The 21,048-nt window shown below is 40.1% G+C and overlaps 1 protein-coding gene across 2 annotated transcripts in view; it reads left to right on the forward strand.

Moving 5' to 3' along the window:
• jade2 (jade family PHD finger 2) overlaps positions 1 to 21,048 on the forward strand; it is a 221,814-nt gene that overhangs the window by 167,269 nt on the left and 33,497 nt on the right. For both annotated transcript variants that reach the window (XM_006785027.2, XM_006785028.2), the window contains exon 11: positions 12,444 to 12,561. In XM_006785027.2, the coding sequence (XP_006785090.1) occupies positions 12,444 to 12,561 (118 nt within the window). The remainder of the gene's footprint in view (positions 1 to 12,443; positions 12,562 to 21,048) is intronic.

Consider the following 21,048-nt stretch of genomic DNA (forward strand, 5'->3'; position numbering starts at 1 on the left):
GGCCTGTAGAGATGAAGATGTAACTCTATGAACATTGCTCCACTCCTGAGAAGTCTATGGTATTGTTTTATCACACAGCTTAACAAACTGCCCAAACTTTTGCTTTAATAGAGGTGCTCACACGATTATAGCATCCTGTACAGCATTAGTATACACCATCTTTTCTCTTGCCTTGAGCAACAGTAGCTGTCATTCAATATTTATCAGCTCCAAGTCCAACATGATCAGCTCAGTTTGAATCACGATGGCACAGCAATGCTGACACAACAGCACACACACGTACAAGTGCAAACGACAGCATCGTCCAGTGCTCCGCAGGCTCTACAGGGATTCAGAGGAGGACTTAATCTAGCTTTAGGGCTCTCTTTGAGAGCCTCTCTGGTTTCAGAAACAAGTCTGTGAGAGACATGAGTCAAACACAGTGGTGAAGTCGAAGGCTTGAGCTGAAACTGGGTAAGCTTGGTAAATCCAAGGGGAACTGCAGTTTCAGGTGATAATTATGTTCCAAGATTCATCACTAAAGTGACCCCTGCCTGGATTTTCACATTAACAAAGACCTGCCAGTCACCAAGTCAGCGTTTTTGCTGGTTGTTGCACAAGTGCATGCAGCTTGCTTTGAGCCAGTGATTATGATCTGTTTTTAAATAATTGTCTTCATCATTAAGTGTTCAAATAGATATGAACAGGAACTCTGTCCAATGTAAATCACCTCACACACACACAATCCCAGCACTCTATCCTACACACTTGAGCAACATGTGACAAATTGATTACGTGTTTACACTTGCGATCACGGCAGAGCTCTGTCTGAAACAAGCTGTCTACATTTAAATACACGCTCCACTTTAATCATTCCAGTTGGGATTGTCTTGTTAGTAATTAACCCAGGCTCTACGTATTGGGGTTGGGGTGATATTGGGCCAATTAAAGATCAATAATCCTGATCTTTAGCTGGCTGCTTCCTCACAGTGGTGTCTGTGTATTTCAGGGTGAGTGAGCAGTCAATGACGCTCATTAGTAAGCAGCACAGGTTTTTAGTCAATATAGTGAGAGCTGAGAGGGTCAAATCAATATGGATCTAAGCTGGAAGTTAGTTGGAGAAGTAAAGAAAGAAAGTGTTATCTTCTTTGTTTCTTGGCTCATTTCTGCTTTTCTTCTCTGACTTTTTTGTTTCACTCAAATTTTGTTTTAGTCTTTGGCTGAGCTGTGAAACTCGAAAAAAACAAAACAAGCTTTGTTGTTATCCTTGGATCAGTTCTTTACTTCTTTTTTTTTTTTGTCTTTTTGATTGTACTGGATTCCCGCCTCCCTGTCTGTCTTTGTAAGTATCTAGTCACAGTAATTTACCACATGTGCGTCACATATTACTTAAGTCGTTAGCATGAAATCCATTTTTAGTCACAGACCCTTAGAGACGCACACACACACGCATCCCCACATACAGACGGATGTTCCTGTTTTCACACACACACACATTCATTCAATCTCTGGCCCCCCCCCTGGGTTTTTATCTCTATCTCAGAGATCACTTTGGGAATTAGTTCAGACTTAAATAGGTCCTGCCTTTTTCCCGGGGGCAGCACACACATGGATACACACTGTCTTCCTCAGACCTAAACACAAACACAGCAGCTGACTGAGGGAAACAGAGGCACTCATTTCCTGTTTGTTTGTTTTTTTCCACCCACCTTGATATTCTGTATCAGACAACCTGATTTGAAATGTCAAAACTAAAAAGCCCTAAATATTGTAGTTTTAATTGGTGGTTGAGGTGTACAGGTTGGAGGAGGAGATCATTACTGATGCCGCTGGAACTGTTTCCTAATAAATAAAACATTTTCAGGTTTTGTTTTCGTTAGTGTAAACTTAGCATTGCATATAGTTAAGAGAAGGCAAACACATAAATAAACGTTACTTTTTAAAACCTGTTTTATACATATTTCATTATAGATCAATGGACAAAACTTTGACATTTTTATAAAATGTTTTAAAATACAGAAAACTGTTCAAAATATATTCTGTTTATATTTGAGACCAAGCAAAAAAAAGTAATCTGTTACTTAAGTATTGAACAGTTATTAAAATCTGTGTGCCAACGCCTCCTGCAGGTAGGCTACAACTTAACATTTTATACCAAATAGATAAATACATAATAGTAATTAAGTTTTAAAGGACATGAACTAAAGCTTCTTTTGGCTGCTTTTTTATTCACAAGAGGTCGCCACAGCAGATGGATCTGTATGGTTGATGTCGCACAGATTTTTATACCGGATGCCCTTCTTGACACAACGCTCACAGGGATTTGTGTCTCATCCTGTTCTCGAACTACTGAGCTTTCGCATTAGGCGAATGTGTCAACCACTGTACTCCCGAATCACTACTCGCAGGACCATGACTACAAATGGATAGTTTTTTTGTATTTGTACTGTATGCTTTTGTGTTTCACTAAGTATTTAATAGTAGAAATGGTGAACTTTAGGTTGCTTAAACTTACACCATTGACCAGAAATGTCTGTGAAGGTTCTCAGTCTATTGACCAAAGTGTCACAGTCCGGCTGAGGCAGACTGTAAGGAGTGAAGAAGGTGGACCCAAAACGAGCCGTTTATTAAAGTCTGGACTTGGAAATATAAAGAGAAGGGCAGAACTAAATAATAATCTAAACTGGGTGAGCTAAACATAACAAAACCCTGGAACATGGACATAGATGTAGAAACATGGTTAATAATCTTGGAAGCATGACATGGAAACAAGGTAAGGTAACAGACACTGGGACAAGGAATGAATGAACACACACACAGACTAAAAGCACACAGGAGGTGATCAGGGGAAGTGGAAACACATGGGGAAACAGCTGACACAAATGAACATAACGTCACAGCGGAAGAGTGAAACTAAACACAATGAACATAGAAACACAACTCTTCAAATTAAAACAGGAAACATGAGAAACAGACGTGACAATACAAACTTGACAACCTGAAATACATGAGACTAACCAGAAGACGTAAGTGAAACATAACTAGATTAAACTTGAGGCAACTAAATAATGACCCTAGAACTTATTATTTTCAAAATACAGCAAAAGAGATCAAAAACCAAATGAAAGCGCTGGCTCACAGAGTGCGGCCACTAAACTTGCAAACAGGCAAGCAGCCTCACCAAAACCTTGCAGATCGCCAAAATCAACAGGCTGCTGGTAAGAGAGAGGGCTAATGTTTTTTAATATAGGATGTATGGATATACATTAGTGTGAATCCCAAAATAGAAGCACACTTAGCCTTAAGTAAGACCGATTTCACATGCTCTGGCACCGTACGGTCAGCCTAAATGCACATTAGCCCGTTCCTAACTCTTAGCTGATGCTCTTGCTTTGCCTCTAAATCTAATCGGGGGTCAAATTATCGTATCGTGTAGATTCCTTGTACATCTGGCTTTCATAAGAGCCGGTGCATAGCTGCTGTTGTGTAATGTTTGTTATGCTTGTTATCGGAGCGTTGTTGACTCCCACACTTCCATTCTAAATAAGAGCGTAGGTGTGCATTATTCTAAAGAGTCCTTGTAGGTGTGGTATTGTCTTTGTTTGTTGACTTTGATAAGCAGTATACAGCGTCGATGGACACTGTCGTGTCAGCGTAATCTGGCTTTACTGTAAAAAAGTCATTTTACATGTGTGTAGCTGTGCCTTCTGTATTTTGTAGATGGCAAATTATATTTTTAACCCATTCGTTTTTAAGTGCAAGCATGCATTTTACATTTACATTACATTTTACAGCATATTTATTTCTTTTTTGTTAAGAGATTCAATCTCAACGAGCACAAAATAAATAAATATTTAGAAGTATTGTTTGCCGATCGCAGTTGTGCTTTGAGTTTTGAGAAGGCTACAGAAGATTTCCATATTTCAAACTGTTCTGCAGCGTTTTCTCAACCCGTGGAAGTGTGTTTAAAAATGGGCAGTGTTTGGATGAGCGAGCATGGCGCTCTCCTGCCAGATGACTCATGATGAATTTAATAGTTGATAACAGACCGTCTGTGTGTTTGAGGAGGGAACATAAACAGGCAGCGAGTGATATATGTGCATATAGTTTGTGTACAATCATTTGGGTGGGTGTGCATTTGCTGTCAGGACAGTAGCGGTGTGGCGAGTGCAGGAAAAGGTGATGATACACACAGAGAGGGGGGATGACAGAGCCTTGCAGTGTGAAGGTTAAAGAGCAAGGGAGAGATATGGATAGGCGGTGGCTTTGCTCAGCAGAGTTAATACACTTGTAATGCTGATTATCTCCAGCCTGTCGTGTCATGGATGGATGACAAAGGAGGGAGGTAGCTTTAGCTGTCGAGGGATTAAGGGACGGAGGATGGATGAACCAGCACGAGGAGTTGTAGATGGATGCTTTCAGCCGAAAGGTCCATTTTGTCTGTCATTTATCGAACGTTATTGTAAATCAAGTGTTGGGCGTTGCATTGATAAGCAAATGTTACTACTTTTATTTTATTATTCATATCTCGGCCCGTGTACCTGCCAGAAAGCTAATTGTCTGTCAAGTTTAATTTTCAGTGGACAAATTAACGAACGACCGGTCTCCAAAAATGTGTCATATTGACTCTGTCATGACAAATGGTGATGAATCAGAACGTCTCTCCTGACTGGGGAAGAAAAAAGGCTTTTAAAACCGCCTAAACGAGGACGTGAGTGGTTTTTTTAAAAAATTATTTTCCCGGATATCATTGTGGAAATTGTCTTTGTAGTCATTTCCCGACGTGTCGGGTAGATAAACACGTTCACAAGCCATCTGCATTTTCAAATGAAACCCTCACGGCATTTAAAAGGTCATGTTGTTTTATTGCTTCACGCTGGCGAGATTATCCAAAGACAAACAGTCGTCCCTGATAACTGATGTTTTTATAAACTGCAACAGCCGCACATCTCTCTTTATCAGGAGAGGAAAAACAGTGAAATCATCAGCTTCTCGATCCTGACGAGAGAGCTGTTCTGCTTTCCTTTCATTGTCTCCGTCTCATGCGACTGAGGTTTTCAAGTGTCCTTGTCCAGCGGTTAGCTAGTCTAAAGACCAACTTCGTAACCTTTTGTGCTGACAAACAAAATTAACTCTACACGTCTTGTCAGATTTGTGTCTGTGGATCAACACGTCTGAATGAGACGGACACATTTGTACTTAAGGAGGAGGAAAAACTGACTTGAGGTTAAGGGCAGTATTTAAAAAAGGGGCAGGGAGAGTTGGTAAAGGGCAGGAGGTTCCAGCAGGCAGTGGAGTAAGGGAAGCAAGAACATTTCCTAAGATACTTAAAAAAACATGGTAAAATAAAATGAATATAAAAAGTAATTACAAAATACAAAACTATAATAACTCAGCTCCTAGCGTGCTGGACAGACCTTAGTGAAATAAATGAATTTAGTCCTGGATGTGACTGTTTGCCAGCCTCCTTCACTTCTCAGTAGATTTCATTTCTCATCAGTCTGTGCAACAGAGCCGACCAATAACAAGGAAACTTATAGCTCTCTTTCTGCGCTTCACACATAACCAGAAGATCACACAATCCATCACAACTCCAGGTTATTGTTATTATTGAAAACCCTTCCGTTTGGTTCAGTATGACTTTGCTTAAACAAGAAAGTTGAAAAACTGCTCAGTGCTTTGGACGGGTAGCCTTAATATAAAGGTATGAAGAAGAGGGCTAGAGGAAATTGCTAACACGTGGAGGTAAAGCAAAGCACAAAACAAGCAAGCAAACAAACACCAAGATGCGGCTTATTTGTTATTTTACTCCAAAATCCCCTCATCTGTCAATGCTCTCCCCTTTCCTTACCCACCCCGCCTCCCCACCCCTCATCCTGCTCTCCACTCCCCTGTCATGTTTGCAGGCAGAGGTGGTTGTTTTTGAAAACAGACACACAGTGTCCTAATCAAAGCCAGGCTCTGCACATTGTGTCCCAGTTGAGCAGCTATTTTTATCCGCACTGCTCTAACACAGGGATGGAATGGGTCAGATAGGCCAGGCTGACGAATCCGTCAAGACCAACGGAGACTGTAAACAGTCAGCCGGCAGGACTGCCAGCGCACACGAACACACACCTACACACAGCTGCCCCCGTTTAAGTAAACAAGTAAACTGATAATGCCAATCAAAGATCGTTCTCTGTCCTGCATCTTTGTCTTGTGCTAACCCACGTGAGTGCAGGTAGCTCCAGTCCAGGATGTGGATTCGTGTTCCTACCAGTACAAAACGTCGCTGCGTGTGGTTACACGTTGGCTGTATTGGTAGTGCTGCCTCTTAAATACCTGCATTTGCGACTTTCTTTCTCTCATGCACAAACACACACGCGCACGCACACATAGGATGCTGACACACACACATAAATGTACTTAGAGACCCATGATTACTGATGCACCGTTGTGAGAGAAAGCCAATTGGCAGAGATCCAGTTTCTGGCTTGTTAGTTTGAGACTCAAGTAGTCTGGCTTGGACCCAATTAGTTTTTCTCCCTTTCTATGCACACATGACAATTGTGCTGTATACTGCAACAAAACTGGAAATCAACACAACACTGGTACATTTTATATAACATAAGGGATGTCGGTGCCTATAATAGTTCTTACTGCAGATTCCTGCTGTCAGAGCAACAGGGAATAGCATCTATAAGCGCATTAAACTGCTCTAAACAGTATGCACGGCACATGGTGTTTGGTTTACAGAGCAGCAGCCGTGTTAGTCTCGTGGTAAATGCATGCAACCACAATGTATATGGTTCAAATACATTCATTATGGCCCAACTTATTGTTTCCTGTTACTCTCTGTTCTGAAATCGTGGTTTAAATTACCATCATTGCTGTGGTTTACAAACTATGGGGCGCTTATAACGAGGGAAAAACTATAACGTGAATTTAAATTGAATAGATGTGATTTTTCTTTGATATTCAGTCAGCTGATCTTTGATTACTTCAAATTCAACTTGGATCCTCAGAAGAAGGGGCTCTTGTGGAAAGTCATGATTTAAACTATGAGCTGCTGATAATAACCGGCTGTTGCGGTTTGTTTGTTTTATAGTGTAAAAATAGAATTAGCTAAAAACAAATTGCTGCAGCAAAACCAATTGGGACGTTATTAATATTAGATTATCTGAGGGATAAAGTGTAAGTATAACCAGGGCTGCACACAAGTGGTCCGCAGGTGCGCATGCGCTGTCAAAATAAAAGACACACCAGATAAGAAGTTGCAACGTGTGTTTGCGTGCATAAGATTTTCTGGAGGAGGACAGACATTTGTTTAGAACTTTTAAAGATGTCGAAGATGTCGAAGATGCAAGCTCCTTTAATTAATTACTTTGGTGTTCCTCCACCTCCAAAGTAATGACAGAACCGCAAAAAAAGCGTGTATTCTCGGAAAAGTGGTTGCAGGAGGTGAGCTGGCTTCAAACAAATGATGAACGCACAGAGATGTGGTGCAGAATATACCGTGAAAATCCCACTCTATAGGACAAAAACAGTCCCTTTTATATGTACGCAAACGCGCGTTGCAACTTCTTATCTGGTGCGTGTCTTTTATTTTGACAGCGAATGCGCACCTGCTCAGGGGTGCACATATCTTTCTAATGTCAAACCCGGGAGTGGGTCTCATGTGCAGAGTTAAGAAGTACTGCAACGAGTCATGAGAAAAACTAAGGACTTCCCATGACTCAGTAGCTTGTAAAACCACCTCTTTAAGTAATTGTTTTATGACCTTATTAGTCTCTTATATCACTGTGGAAGCATTTTAGCCCACTCTTCTTTACACCGATCTCAGTTCATTGAGGTTTCGGCCATTTGCTTATTCACACTTCTCTTAAAGTCCTGCCTCAGCTTTTCAGTCACGCTGAGATCTGGACTTTGACTGGACGATGTTAACACCTTGATGAGGACTGAAGAGTTCATGGTCGACTATGAAGTGTCCGGCTCCTGTGGCTGAAAAATAAGCCCAAATCATCATCCCTCCACCATTGTGCTTGACAGCTGGTATGAGGTATTTGGGCTGATATGCTGTGTTTAGTTTTCTCCAAACGTGGTGCTGTGCATTATGGCCAGACATCTGTGCTTTGGTCTTGTCTGTCCCAAGGACTTTGTTCCACAATTTTGCTGTACATGCACAATGTCAATAAAACGCTATTCTATTGTATTCTATTCAGAAGTCTTACAGTTTTCCAGATGCAACTCTGCGAACGTAACCCATGATGCCATGTTCTTCTTAGACAGAAGAGGCTTTCTCCTGGAAAATTGGAAGCTGTCTTGAATTTTTTCCGCTTGCAAATAAGCATTCTCATTGCAGGATAAACCTCCTCCAAGGAGGCAGCTCACTCTCTGGGCAGTGTTTACTTTTCAGAGTGAAGGATTGTATTTTGTATATGTTCATTTTGTTTCCTCAAATTGTTGTTGTGTTGTATTTAAACAGCTTTAACCTGGTACTCTAATGTACATTTAAAGTCAATCAAAATCATCATATATAATTCCCTATATAGTTATATGTTAGTACCAACAATGGCAGTAACTCTAGCATAATAGCATTATTATCACTTTGGCCTTGAAGGAGAGGTCATAGGTCAGATGTGATATATTAAATCTTTATATAGTTTTTTCTGTATGTTGACAATATGTAGCACATAGTTTTTTTTTAAATCAGTTTTCATCCAATAAATCATTAAGTTGACCTTAAAGACCTCTGTGGAAATGAGTCGAATTTGAATTGTGAACATGACCCCACTCCACACCCCCGCAAAGTTTGATCAGAATTCCAAACCTTTCGAGTTATCGTGTTTACAGACATAATAATGACACAGACACGCTCACAAATGCTAACGAAACCATAACCTCCATAGCAGAGGTAATGATGGACCGTGAATTGTTTGAAAATGACCTTGTAACCCTTCCCTGGAGAGCAACAATGGCTGCTCTAATCACTGCTGACGTTTTTCCTCCTTGGCATTGTGTTAACCCACACAGGCTTTACTTTTCAGCCGTGCTAGTTTTGGTACTAATGTGCATCGAGATAAGAAAGAAGATCAATAGAAAACGAATTTTAAGAAAAGATAAGCCAACTTAAAATTGAAACACTTGTTTCTGTTTTATGTTTAGTGGATTTTTAAATCAAAAGCCTCAGAAGGAAAAGTAAGAACACGGGTCCAGTGATCTATAATGAGATGTAAAGTACTTTGTAGCTGGATAACTCGGTTCATAACTAGAAATTTGCCTTTGCTCTCTCACAAAAATGAGTGTGGAGCAAATGTTTGTTCAGATGCGCTGGACATTTTCTCTTCTCATCATCTTACTCCTTTTCCCCTTTGAAACATACTGCTGGAGCATACACAGGCTCTGTCATCATTTTATCTGCAGATAGATTTATTGGTTAGCATTTAATAACTAAAGCTTTTTATGTATTTCTATATCTTTGAATCATATTTATGTACCTGTCTTTCTCAATGTATCCATCTCTTTCTGTCTGTTAGTCTAATTCTCAGCTATTTCATTTGCTTTCTTCTTCATCTTTTTTTTTAATGTCTTGCCAATACGAAACAGTAACACATGCATTTACAACCACAGATTTTCTTTGAACATCCATATGCGCATGACATAAACATGCATGCTCGCACATCCATCTTCCAGCTCAGCGCAGACACTAATGCGGTCATATACCGCTTGCAGGGCCATATGATAGTAATTTGGCAGAATGAAGGAGCACGAGGGCTCAGCTGGAGTTTGGGTTCGAGTGGAAGAAGATCGAGTTTGTTGGCAGGAAACAGGATGCCGCCTTTTGACTCTGTGACCGTGTCAGAAGCGGAGTGATGCACTATAAACCCCTGATATTATGACATGTATCATTTAAACCTCATGATTCTTTTGAAATGTGAATCTCTTTAGTTTCACGAAACACTAACAGACAGTTATTGATACTCACAGAGCAACTTTAATGTTTGCTGGAGGCCATTTTCGGTCCATCTGATGGCTGTAATTCTAATGTGCACATTTGACTTTCCTCTAGGTCACCAACTTCAAAAAAAAAAAGTCTGCATTGTGTTGCGTTTGCTGGCTTTAATTTTTGCTTCTCGAAGTGTTGCTGGACCAAACAGCATCTGACGCGTATTTGCTTTGCTTTGTCTCATATTCACAACTACTGTAACTAACATAGCAGTTCTTTTGGCGTGGTCTCGACCCAGTTCTGTCAAAATCAGTTCAGAGTTTACTTTGGGTAATGTAGAGAAGCGAACACTGGTGAGTTTGGAAATGGAGATCTTATAACTTAGCTGTATATCATCGCTTTTGCACACTCTCAGTGGTCTGTGATCACTCTGATTAGTTAACATTTGTTGCTTATAAGAATAACGCAATATTGGAAAAAGAGAAGGGTCTGTATAAATGATGAAAGTAGCTTATGCTTGTTTTATATATAAGTGGCAATGTTCTAATAGCAAGCATAAACATTAGGGGTGGGGGAAAAAATCGATACTGTGTAGTATCGTGATATTTTGTTTGCTAATAATGTATCGATACAGGAACAGCAGAAATCGATATTTTGTTACAAAAAAGTTTTTGTGGACTGGAACATGCTCTGACTTCAGAGCATCCTTTTTCTGAGCAAGAATCCTGACATTCCTTCACTGTCCAAATGTGTTTAACTTTTGTTTTGGCAGCAATAAACATGACAGTTTACTTATTTTAATTTAAGACATGTTTTATTTTAATTAAGTTTAAAATGTTTTTATTTAATATAAAATTATATTTTGTTTAATTTACTTTCAAATTCTTCAGTTGCTGAAGGGGCTGCATAGTTTTCATAAATTGCATAGTTCAGAATAGCTATAATTGTACCAGATGGTTGCATTCAGTTAAGTTGGACTAGACTGTAATACAAACCGTTCAGTTTGTCAACAATAAAACTGACTGAAATGAGAGACTGAGTGTGAGACTTTGATATTAGATAAAATGAATATTGATAAAGTTTACCTTTATGTACAGAATCTGAATATCACAAAATATTTTATAAAATTGCAATAATATCGTATCGTGGGATGTATGGTGATTCCCACCTCTAATAAACATAAAGTATACAAAGGTTATATAATACCAGCTACCTGTATGAACCAACTGTTGCACAAAAGCCAGATGAGAGCACTGCTAACATGGTTACATTGACACATAAAACAAGAGCCTGAAATCATTAACTAATACTTAATACATGCTTTTTTATAACCTCTAGTCTCTCACTTACTCCGGTGTGTTTCTTATTAGGATTAGCCCGGCTTCCATAGCTCGCCTACAGCTGGTGCAAAAAGCCGCCAATCGATTTTTAACTGGCACAAGCAAGCGAGGGCACATTACTTCAATTCTGACTTCCCTTTACTGGCTTGCAGTTTGTTTGCAAATCCATTTAACTTTTTTTTTTGCTTGTTTGTTTGTTTTGTTTTTATGGTTTTATGTATTGCAAATAGGAACAATTTGCAGCTGCAGCTCCAAAACAGTGGAAAGTTTTGCCATTGCACATGAGACGTGCTCCTTCACCTGCTGTCTTTAAATCTTTTTTAAAAACGCTCTTTTATTTCCTGACTTTCGATTTAGTGTCATTTGTTGACTATGAATTTTATGTTACTCTTTTATGTGCATTCATTATTACCTTCTACAGCTTGTATGCGTCCCTAGAACTTTTACTCTCTGGGCTGTTTTTGTCTTATAGGTTTGGTTTTGTTGTTTGGTCAGACCTGTTTTTCTTTAAATGCTTTCTAAAGAAAGTGATATAATAATGGAAATGGGGGGCTAGCGCCTGTACCAGTTGTCGTGGGGTATTTCAAGCAATAATTTGAAACATCCCACAGGTTTTCTGGTCTGATGCGTCCTAGTTAGTGGCTCATTCTTCCTTCATTTTGTGGTTTAATGGTGGGCCCCAAACCGTTAAAAAGAAGAAGAAATTTGTATTTTTGTCAAAAAATAAAATATTCACCTTAGCTATTTGACTTTTTTAATAACCTAATGACTGTTCAGATATTCAAAATCATGCCTATGTCTAGGATGTTGACATGCTTGGGCTGTCATGTGTTCTGCAGGTGCTGTTGTCATATGAATACACTTAATGCTTAATAGCATGCCATTATTATAAAGTGTTGCCTATTTTACATTTCATTGGCATTTCCTTGTACTGTTCACAAGTCAGTTCACTATTAAACATGTACTTAACACAAATATTATATAAAATAATGTGCAAATAATAATTAATTTGTAGCACCAATCATGCAGGTCTGCTACCATTAGCCAGGTTGTGCTCGAGCACTCGTGCTTCCTTGTCATCCAAGTCTTCTTGTTTTTGGTTTTTTTTGGCTGATCTTTTCACTGCATCATGATGAATTATGTTGCCCGTGCACAAGCCCCTACTTATAGCTACTGCTCCTCTTCCTGTGTTTCAGGTGCGCAATCTGTGCTACATGGTGACACGGAGGGAGAAAATGAAACACACCCTCTGTGACCTCCAGGAGAAGATCTTCCACCTTCAGATACAACTGCTGGAAGAGGACATGGCTGGAGGTAAGGGTGAGACAAAATGTGAGCATGCGTCTCCACTCATCTAATTGCAGCCATCTAAACTTACCAATATAAAAAGCCTGTTACCTTTCACCCACTCGAGCTCTGTAGCCAATGCCGCCAACACGTACTCTATCCTTCCACCACCCCCCTTTCCCCCCCCCCGAAAAAAGTACAATTTGGAAAGCTCAAGTGTATAACAGTTACATCCAAGCCCTTGCTGCCTGAGTGTGGTGGGTGGATAGTTTTGGAAATGGCCTGTCATCATTTTTGCACAGTAGGCCACACTTGACACCTGCACAGCAAAGAACACTGGAATAATAGTTCAGCCAGATATTGTGACACCGACCATCCACATAAATGGAGCTCGATTTTCTATCCACTCTACACAGATGACTGACCTTGGTGCATTTTGTGCAGATGCTCTGTGATGGAGAGCAGGAAGGATGAAGAAGGCTGCTTGAGTTGTTCCTGCTGTGGTGGTCAGATAACTGCTCACAGTGAGATTTACAGTCCTAGTGAAACATCCAGGTTAAATGGAGTCTATTTCTTTATATATTTGTATTCTCCTCACAGTTCCCCACTTGCTATCTTCATCTAGAATTGTGGGTTTTTGTCTCTGTGGATTGTGGAAATATTAGAATTTCACCTGGAAATGAGTCCTTGGTAGAAGCATCACAGATTATTATATGCTGATTGATCCTTAGTGTAACTATTCCAGACCCAGACTGAGGACTTCACAGCTTGTGACGCCATTGGTAGAAATTGTGCAGTATGAATATTCGCATTTATAAAGTACCATTTCTCTTGGGTAGACCTGTACAGTTTTTGATGGTATAAAACAGGGAGGTTAAATTGTTGATGCGTTTTGGTCTGTTTCAGATGTTTGCGTCTTATAATCCAGTGGTTCTAAGACTGCAGGGGGATAGAGCCACTGAAGGTGGCGCTTGGACAACCAGGAAAAAATTTGGATTAAAACAAAGTCCGCGTAGATTCAAGTCCCACAACCAGACAGCCATCTTGGAATGAATTTGGACAGTTATTTTGAAGCCCGTGTCTAAATAAATGGAGAGAGAGTCATAACTTCAATTTCATGGGTCACAGAGAAATAAAATCTGCTTCTGAAATTTTATAACTTTGTGGCAAATTTATGTTTAAAAGGCCCACAAACAAGACTTAAGTGTAGACTTTCAGCTTTATTTCAAGGAGTCAATAGAAATATTACAATAACTGTTGAGGAATTACAGCAACTTGTAAACATACCCCCTATTTCCAGCAGGTCAAAGGTGATTGAACGCTTGACAATTAAGTAGTTTCATGGGGATGGCTGCTCTGTACTCAGCCAAAGGCTGCAAAACCAATCAGACAGCACTTCACAGTACAAATGGATACTGGCTCAAAGCATACTGCAAAAGCAACCCGAGAGTTTCTCAAGGCAAAGAAACTGGATTTTCTTCAATGGCCAAGTCAGCCACCTGATCTCAGCCCAACAGAGCAGCTTTTCACTTACTAAAGGCAAAACTGAAGGCAGAGAACAAGCAAAGCAACTGAAGGCAGTTGCAGTAAAAGCCTGGCAGAGCATCTCAGGCAGGGAGGAAACACAGCATTTGGTGATGTCCACATGCTCTAGACTTCAGGCAGTCATTGACAGCAATTTCATCCAAGTATTTAAAATTAGATTTCAAATTATTGAGCATCTGTAAAATGGGAGGCCGTGTATAAAAAGGACTCCAATTCCTAAACCGTTAATGCAATACTTTTGCTAAACTGCTGACCTAAAATTCCATTTGGATCCTTTTTCATTATTAATGATAAAAATGGAGTGATGTAGGGCTGGAACACTTTTCTGAAGTGGGGCATGACTTCAAACATTTGATGACCTCTGATGTAATCCTTCAAGACATGTTGAGATCAGTGCTGTCTGGATGCGGTACAATTTGTTGCAGGATACTCTGTTCTTGTTCTTACTGCAAATCACTCTAGTTTTGAGGTTGTTCTCGTGCTGAAGCCTCCTTGATAGCACTTGATATGATGTATAAGACAGAACCTTAGTGACAGTTATCACTAAAAACAGAGATTAGGGTTAAATAGTTATAGAACAAAAACAGTTGTTTAAATGTGTCATATTTGTTGCTATATTGTCATCCTGCTGGAAATTCTGATTTTTTTTTGTTTAGGTTTTTTTTGTTATATTGATGATGTTTTAAGAATAGTTGTTAAGAAATTACAGCGATCCGCATCTTTGTTGCTAAAAGGAAGCTTTTCAGTTCGAGGAGTCGTGACCTGCAGCTGTCATGGCGATGACAGTGAAAGCTTGTTGTCATGGTAATACCACTAACGTCTTGCTGGCATGGTAATGATAGTGAACTTCTGTCAGCCTGCTCCTGTGGCTCTCTCTGTGTGTGTGTGTGTGTGTGTGTGTGTGTGTGTGTAGTTGGAGTGTTGAGTTTGCAGTGCTCTTCGTTCCCGAAGAAGACTACACACACATTTACGCACTCAAGTAAATCGAATGTGAACGCTTTCACTCTCTCTGTTTCTCAGTAACACACTCCCAAAGGCACACACACACACACACACACACACCTACACACACACAGACACACACACACGCAGTGCAGAGCTCCTGACTCAGCAGATTGCTGCCATCAGGTACCAGGAGCTGTGCTGCTGGCACTAAACAGCCATATCTATTCACACTGCCACAGGAGTTAGATTAGAGAGACTAGTTGGTGTGTGTGTGTGTGTGTGTGTGTGTGTGTGTGTGTGTGTGCGTGTGTGTGTGTCAGGGAAAAAGAAAGAGCACCAGAGAGTGAAGGATGAGGTTGTCTGCTATAATGATTTGTCGTGTCTCTCAGCATCTTTGCCTTTTAGTATTTTCCACTCTCCATTTCTCTTTATCCTCTTCTTTAATTATTTTTTCTCCTCCATCTGTTTCCCTCTCTCCTTCTCTCATTTGCAGTCTCCTCTAAGGCTCGTATCTTCCTCGTCTGTCTCTTTCAGTTATGTTATTTTGGTTGTCTCATCTGACATCCTGTTTTAGTCAGTCCATCAGTTGTTATCGGTCTGGCTTTCTTCCATTTAGACTGATTTCATGGCATTAAACGTAGGGCTGCTAGATTATGACAGAAATTATCATTATGATGACTTTGGTCAATAACTGTAAGACTGGTTATTTAATATTGTTATTTATGTAGTCACACAGGAAATTTTTTTGAATTGTAAAAATAAAAAATAAAAATACAGATGACTAAGTAGAGAACAAGTGTCAGTTTCTTACCGTGGAGTAGAAACTGACTTTGTTGGCATAAGGAGAGAGGAGACTGTGAGGTGGTGGTAGCCATGCAGAGAGTAATAAAGAAGCCTTCAGGTGAGCAAGCGCAACCATTAATGATCCTTCAGCAGGGTTACCTGTTGAAACCTTTTACGATGTCTGGACAGACTGGGCAGACCATAGGCCACCTCCTTCTGGCACCTTGGTTCCATCTGCACTTAAAGACTAATCAACAACATTTAAGGCTTCAGTTGCCAAGGTAACCCTTATTTAGCACCATTTCATATGACAGCCGTATCCTTAGGTCTCATTGGTAGCTGCTTCATTCACTACTCTGCGAGTTAAGAAAAATCTGGTTTCGTCATTGACTCCGTGTTGCTGGAAATTGCTTCCACTTTAACCGTCAGTGAACTTAGGCTGTAAGAGAAATTTAAAAGACTTATGTTAAGTCGTTATTGATCATGTTCAGTGGGCTCGTATCTTTGGCCAAATCACATGTGATTGCTTGTGTGTCTTTGTAAAATGGGTGAATACGCTGAATACACAAAAACGATGTACAGGCTCGTTTTTTGTGAACATCTTGAGTTGATGCTGGACGATTCACGTTGGGAACCATGGCACTGTTTTTCTGCCCTTCATGCATTCCTTATACTGGAGTTTGTAGTTTTCAGGCACTATCTGACTGCCATGGTTACAGTCATATTCAGTGGGAGCAATTTGGGGTTTAGTATTTTGCCCAAGGAAGCTCAGGAATGTGGACTGTCCAACACTCATTCTAGGCTGCGCACAAAACATTTACAACTATGAGAATCAGGTTTTTCAGATACCCTTAGTTTCCCTTCCATAAACCGCTCCACTCTTACTCCCTTTATGGGCTTGTTTCCAGCTCCTTTAACTCTAAAACAGATCCACTACCCTCTGTCCGCCTGTCTGTCTCTCATAGTACTTCATCTGTCATCCATGCTCTGTCTGCCATTCTGCATGCCTGTCTGTCATGTCGGGCGCTGCCCGCGTCATGCTTTGTGAGTGCTAGCATGGTTTCAGCAAGGCGGAAAGGCATGCGGGTGATATCCCAAGTGGTCTCCCATCGAGACAGAGAAGCTACACGATGCTGAATGCATAAAGCAGAAAACTGCATTTTGTAGCAAGAAGCACAGAAAGTAAATAAAAACTAATTGAGACGAACTGTGTGAAGAATTTGAAATGGGGAGATTCCCCAAGCCTTTACACGTTTACAAAACGGATTGGTCAAGAGTTTTTGTCATTGCTAAATTTTAAAGTATACGCACAAAATAATTCAACTTTTAACTTGTTCCGCGTGGGGTGAAGTGAATTAGCTCTCTCCTTCTGTGGCCTCACTTTAATGATTCGTTTCTGGGCTCAACTGCTAGCTTCATTTGTATTTTCATTATATTTTGGATAGGTCCAAAATATAATGGGTACCTACAGTTACACTTTTAGATATTTTAAATTGGGGTAAAAGACCTTCTTGTAAGAATTAATGACATTAGATACTTTTATGTCATTTTAATTTTACACCAGTGATTAGAAGCATTCTGATAAGCTTTTGTTTTGATTGTAACTTTGCTCCCAGTCTCTTGTAGTAATCAGTTGAAGACTGATGCCATCAAGCGTGTATGTCCTCTTGCAAATTAGGAAAACGAATACATGGCCATGCTGAAGTGTTGTCAAGCCTGTTCTTCCTGTTAGCTGTGAAATTAAACGACAGGTTTCGTTGTAGGTAGGCGCATAAAGAAAAACGCAGTCCATTTTCCATTTTGCATGAATGCTAAAAGGTCATTTTAACTCATTTTTGGGTTGCTGGTAGACAACACGATGGCATCGTAACATCTAATATAGATAAAAACCTTCAGGGTCACACGTTGTAACTGTGTGCCACGTTTGCCTCTTCAAGTCCTAATTGTGTAGGAGGTGTTGGCAGCCAAAGAAACAAACACACACTCACAAACAGGGATTTTGCATATTGTAGTAAGAAGCTGTCAATTTATGGTCAAAACTAGGATATGGGAATTGTTTTATTTCAATTCTGACACAATTAATATTATATGTGGGCTTTTTGTCAAGAAGCGGGTGAAAATTATTTTAGCAGTTAAGCTCCTTTCCTTTTCATTGAGGACTATCTGTAGGTGTGCTGTAGGGACAGTGGCTGTAGTGCAGTGTAGTAAGTGAACACACTCTGGTTAAGCCAAGGTAACATGTTCTTTTTAGGTTTTGAAAAAGCTTGACTACTTTAAAGAAAGCCATAAAAGAAACTCATGTCACACGTAAACCTCCTCTTCTCTTGTCAGGCCTTTAGAATAACAGTATTTCTTCCTTGTAACTACTAAAGCTGGAGCTGGAGTCAGGTTTTCTTATTAATTTTGTGCTGGTTTAAGTTTTATCTATCGCTTACCAGCCTGCATTGCTCATTCTTACGCGTTTTTTTGTAATTTGTCAATGTAACAAATTGTTGTACAGCACTATGCGGGTAATATTTTTTGCCTTTAGTGGACACACCTGCAAAAACAGCTCCAGTTATAATCCCCATTGTAGGTAGGACTTCTTGAAAAGTGCATACACATGCTCTCGCGCAGCATTATTATTATGCAGATAGTGCACTGCATTTATATTCTGGCTCAAACCCAACCGTGACAAGCTGACAGCGGTTAGTATTGGCCTCTCTGATCTGCTTTCAGCAAGTGTGTGTGTGTTTATGTGTGTAGGAGTGCGAGGAAGACAGAGAAAATAAGGACAGAGGAAGACGAGGATGGGAAGGGACAAGAAGGTAATGGGATGAAAGAAGTAGTGGAAGAAGAGAGGGAAGCTGAAGTAGCTACAATGAGAGAGAAATAGCAAAAGGATGGAACAAAAGGTGGCGAGAGGGAGGAAAAGACAGTAGGGGAGGGGAGGGGGTGGGAAAAAAACTTTCTCACATTGCACTAATGAGCTCAGGTAAGAAATGGGACACAGTGGCTACACACATACATACACGCTGCAGTTCAGTGCGCCTAGAAAGAGGGAAAATTAATCATACACTTCAAAAAGACAAATCCCCCGGTGCTGTTGCACCTTCTAAACAAGAAAGGGAAGGAGGTTTTCAGGGAGGGAGTAATACTGTGGAGATTGAGAAAAAGCAAACAGCAGAACGTATAAAAAAAAAAGTTTAAAAAACAAAGCCCAGATCTGACAAAAACATGTTTAAAAAAAAGGTCTCTTGTGCTGATGGTTGGATTTGTGGAGAGATTACAACCTGCAGGGAGGAAGTTTCCACACATTCAAGCAGAGCCTGCAGGCGTCCTTGAAAACCCACAGACTAGTTTTTTCTCCTATTGCATGCTGTAGAACATATAAAAGAACAAGATAAGATTAGGAAAGGGGGGGGTGTTGGAAACGGTCGCTGGGAGATCAGAGGATAAGATGGTGCTTCTGTCAAAACAAAGAAAGAAATTATAATTTAGAAGCTGTGTGGAGAAGCGTTCCCTCTGGGAGCTCCCTCAAAGATCCCCCGGCGTTAATGGCCTCCGCAGTTTCAGCAACAGCCATAAAATAAATTGGAAAACCGGGGGAGAGTGTCGAGGAGATGTACCTGCGCTGTTTAACAGAAATGAGGGGGGGAGTTTCACGCAGTCATACATAACTCCTACAACCTTAACACCAGCGTCAAGTGGTTTTACAGACCCACCGTCCTTGGAATTCACATGGATAAAGATTTAGACAAATTTCCTAAATGTATCTTTAAGAGGGAAAAGTGGAAGACGGAGACGCATGTACTCACCAAGTGTACATTACTGTTTAATAGGGCGTACAAAGATGGCATACAAAGACTAGCTATCAGGTCACATGTATTGCTCCGAACATGGCTTTTCCCCAGCCTCCTTTGTCTTCATGGTCTGGATTTTTACCACAGTGCTGACTGGAATTTTTTTTTAAAATGGGCAGACTTTCCAGGAAATTTCCAGGAATTGAATGATACCACTAACAGGCCGTCTCTGTTTAAACAACAGAGGTTTATAACACCAGCTGGCTCCCCCAGTGAATTAACTCTGTCCTGTTTAAAGACCAAATTATTTGAATGCGTGTTTCAGTTTCTGAGTTGCTTTAGAATCGGGTTATAGATGTTTGCCAGCAATCCAAGTTCTATTTAAACATTTCTTTTCTTTCTGACAAGTCGTAGTGCACCTTACAGGGCACCGAGAACTGCAGCGGTAAAGAGGTACTGTGTAAATTTGCCCTGCCAGCAGTGTAATCTCAATAAATTTACTTCCCTCTGTAGGTAAGTCAGGTTTAAATAGCTGATATTTGAGGCTTCAAGGTAAGCTTTTGATTTACTCATTTCTGTTGTGGAGCAGCGAATTCAAGAAAATCTTTTTTTTACTCATCTGGAACATTTAATGCAAAACCTGATGTTGAGACAGGAAGGATGCCAGCTTTGTTTCTGGTGCAGATACAGGCGAAGTAAGGAAGCACATAGTCGTAGATGCTATCTTCTCGATAGGAGTCTGGCGCCGATAAGAACTGCATATCACAGCAGACGTCTGAATGAAAAGAGCCTCTGTGTTTCCTTTGAGGAACAATAAAACAGTGAAAAGTGGAGGAGTGGAAACATTATGGCGTAGAGAAGTGTAAAAAATTTCATAATTTAACAAAAAAGCTAACCACTTTCCCTCTTTATTTCAAAATTTTTCGTTGGTTGGTTCAGTTCGTATAAAATTTTTTTATTCTGCCATAAAGACGACCTTTAATGACCTCCCCTGTTTCTTTAATTACAAGTTTTGATACATCAGAATATATCAGTAAAGATGAGATTTGACAACCAATTGAATAGGTTCACTAACTTCTGCTGTGCATCCAGTTACTTTTTCCTGGAATTAGGCGCGATATATGATAGAAACCCCTCAGTTCATAAAACAAGAGTTACCTGTACATCCAAATGGGAAAGAGTTAAGGCTCAAAAAGGTTTTCCACAACATTAACCTCCAATAACTTTAACAGTTTTCACTTTATATAACTTTTCAAATCGAATATTTCCAAGTATCCTCCTGTCTTTGCGGATGTCCACCACACGCCTGCGTGTAAGACCTTTTTGTGTTTATTGCTGCCTGTTTTTATAGCTTCACCATCCCTTTGAAAATGTTAATATTCCTAAATAAAAATGGAAAGATTTTTAGCCCACATAAACACACAGTACAAACAAATATTCTGCCTTTTTTTCTTAACAT

The sequence above is a fragment of the Neolamprologus brichardi genome, chromosome 10 (assembly GCF_056152115.1).
Source record: "Neolamprologus brichardi isolate AB-2024 chromosome 10, ASM5615211v1, whole genome shotgun sequence".
Lineage (NCBI taxonomy): Eukaryota > Metazoa > Chordata > Actinopteri > Cichliformes > Cichlidae > Neolamprologus > Neolamprologus brichardi.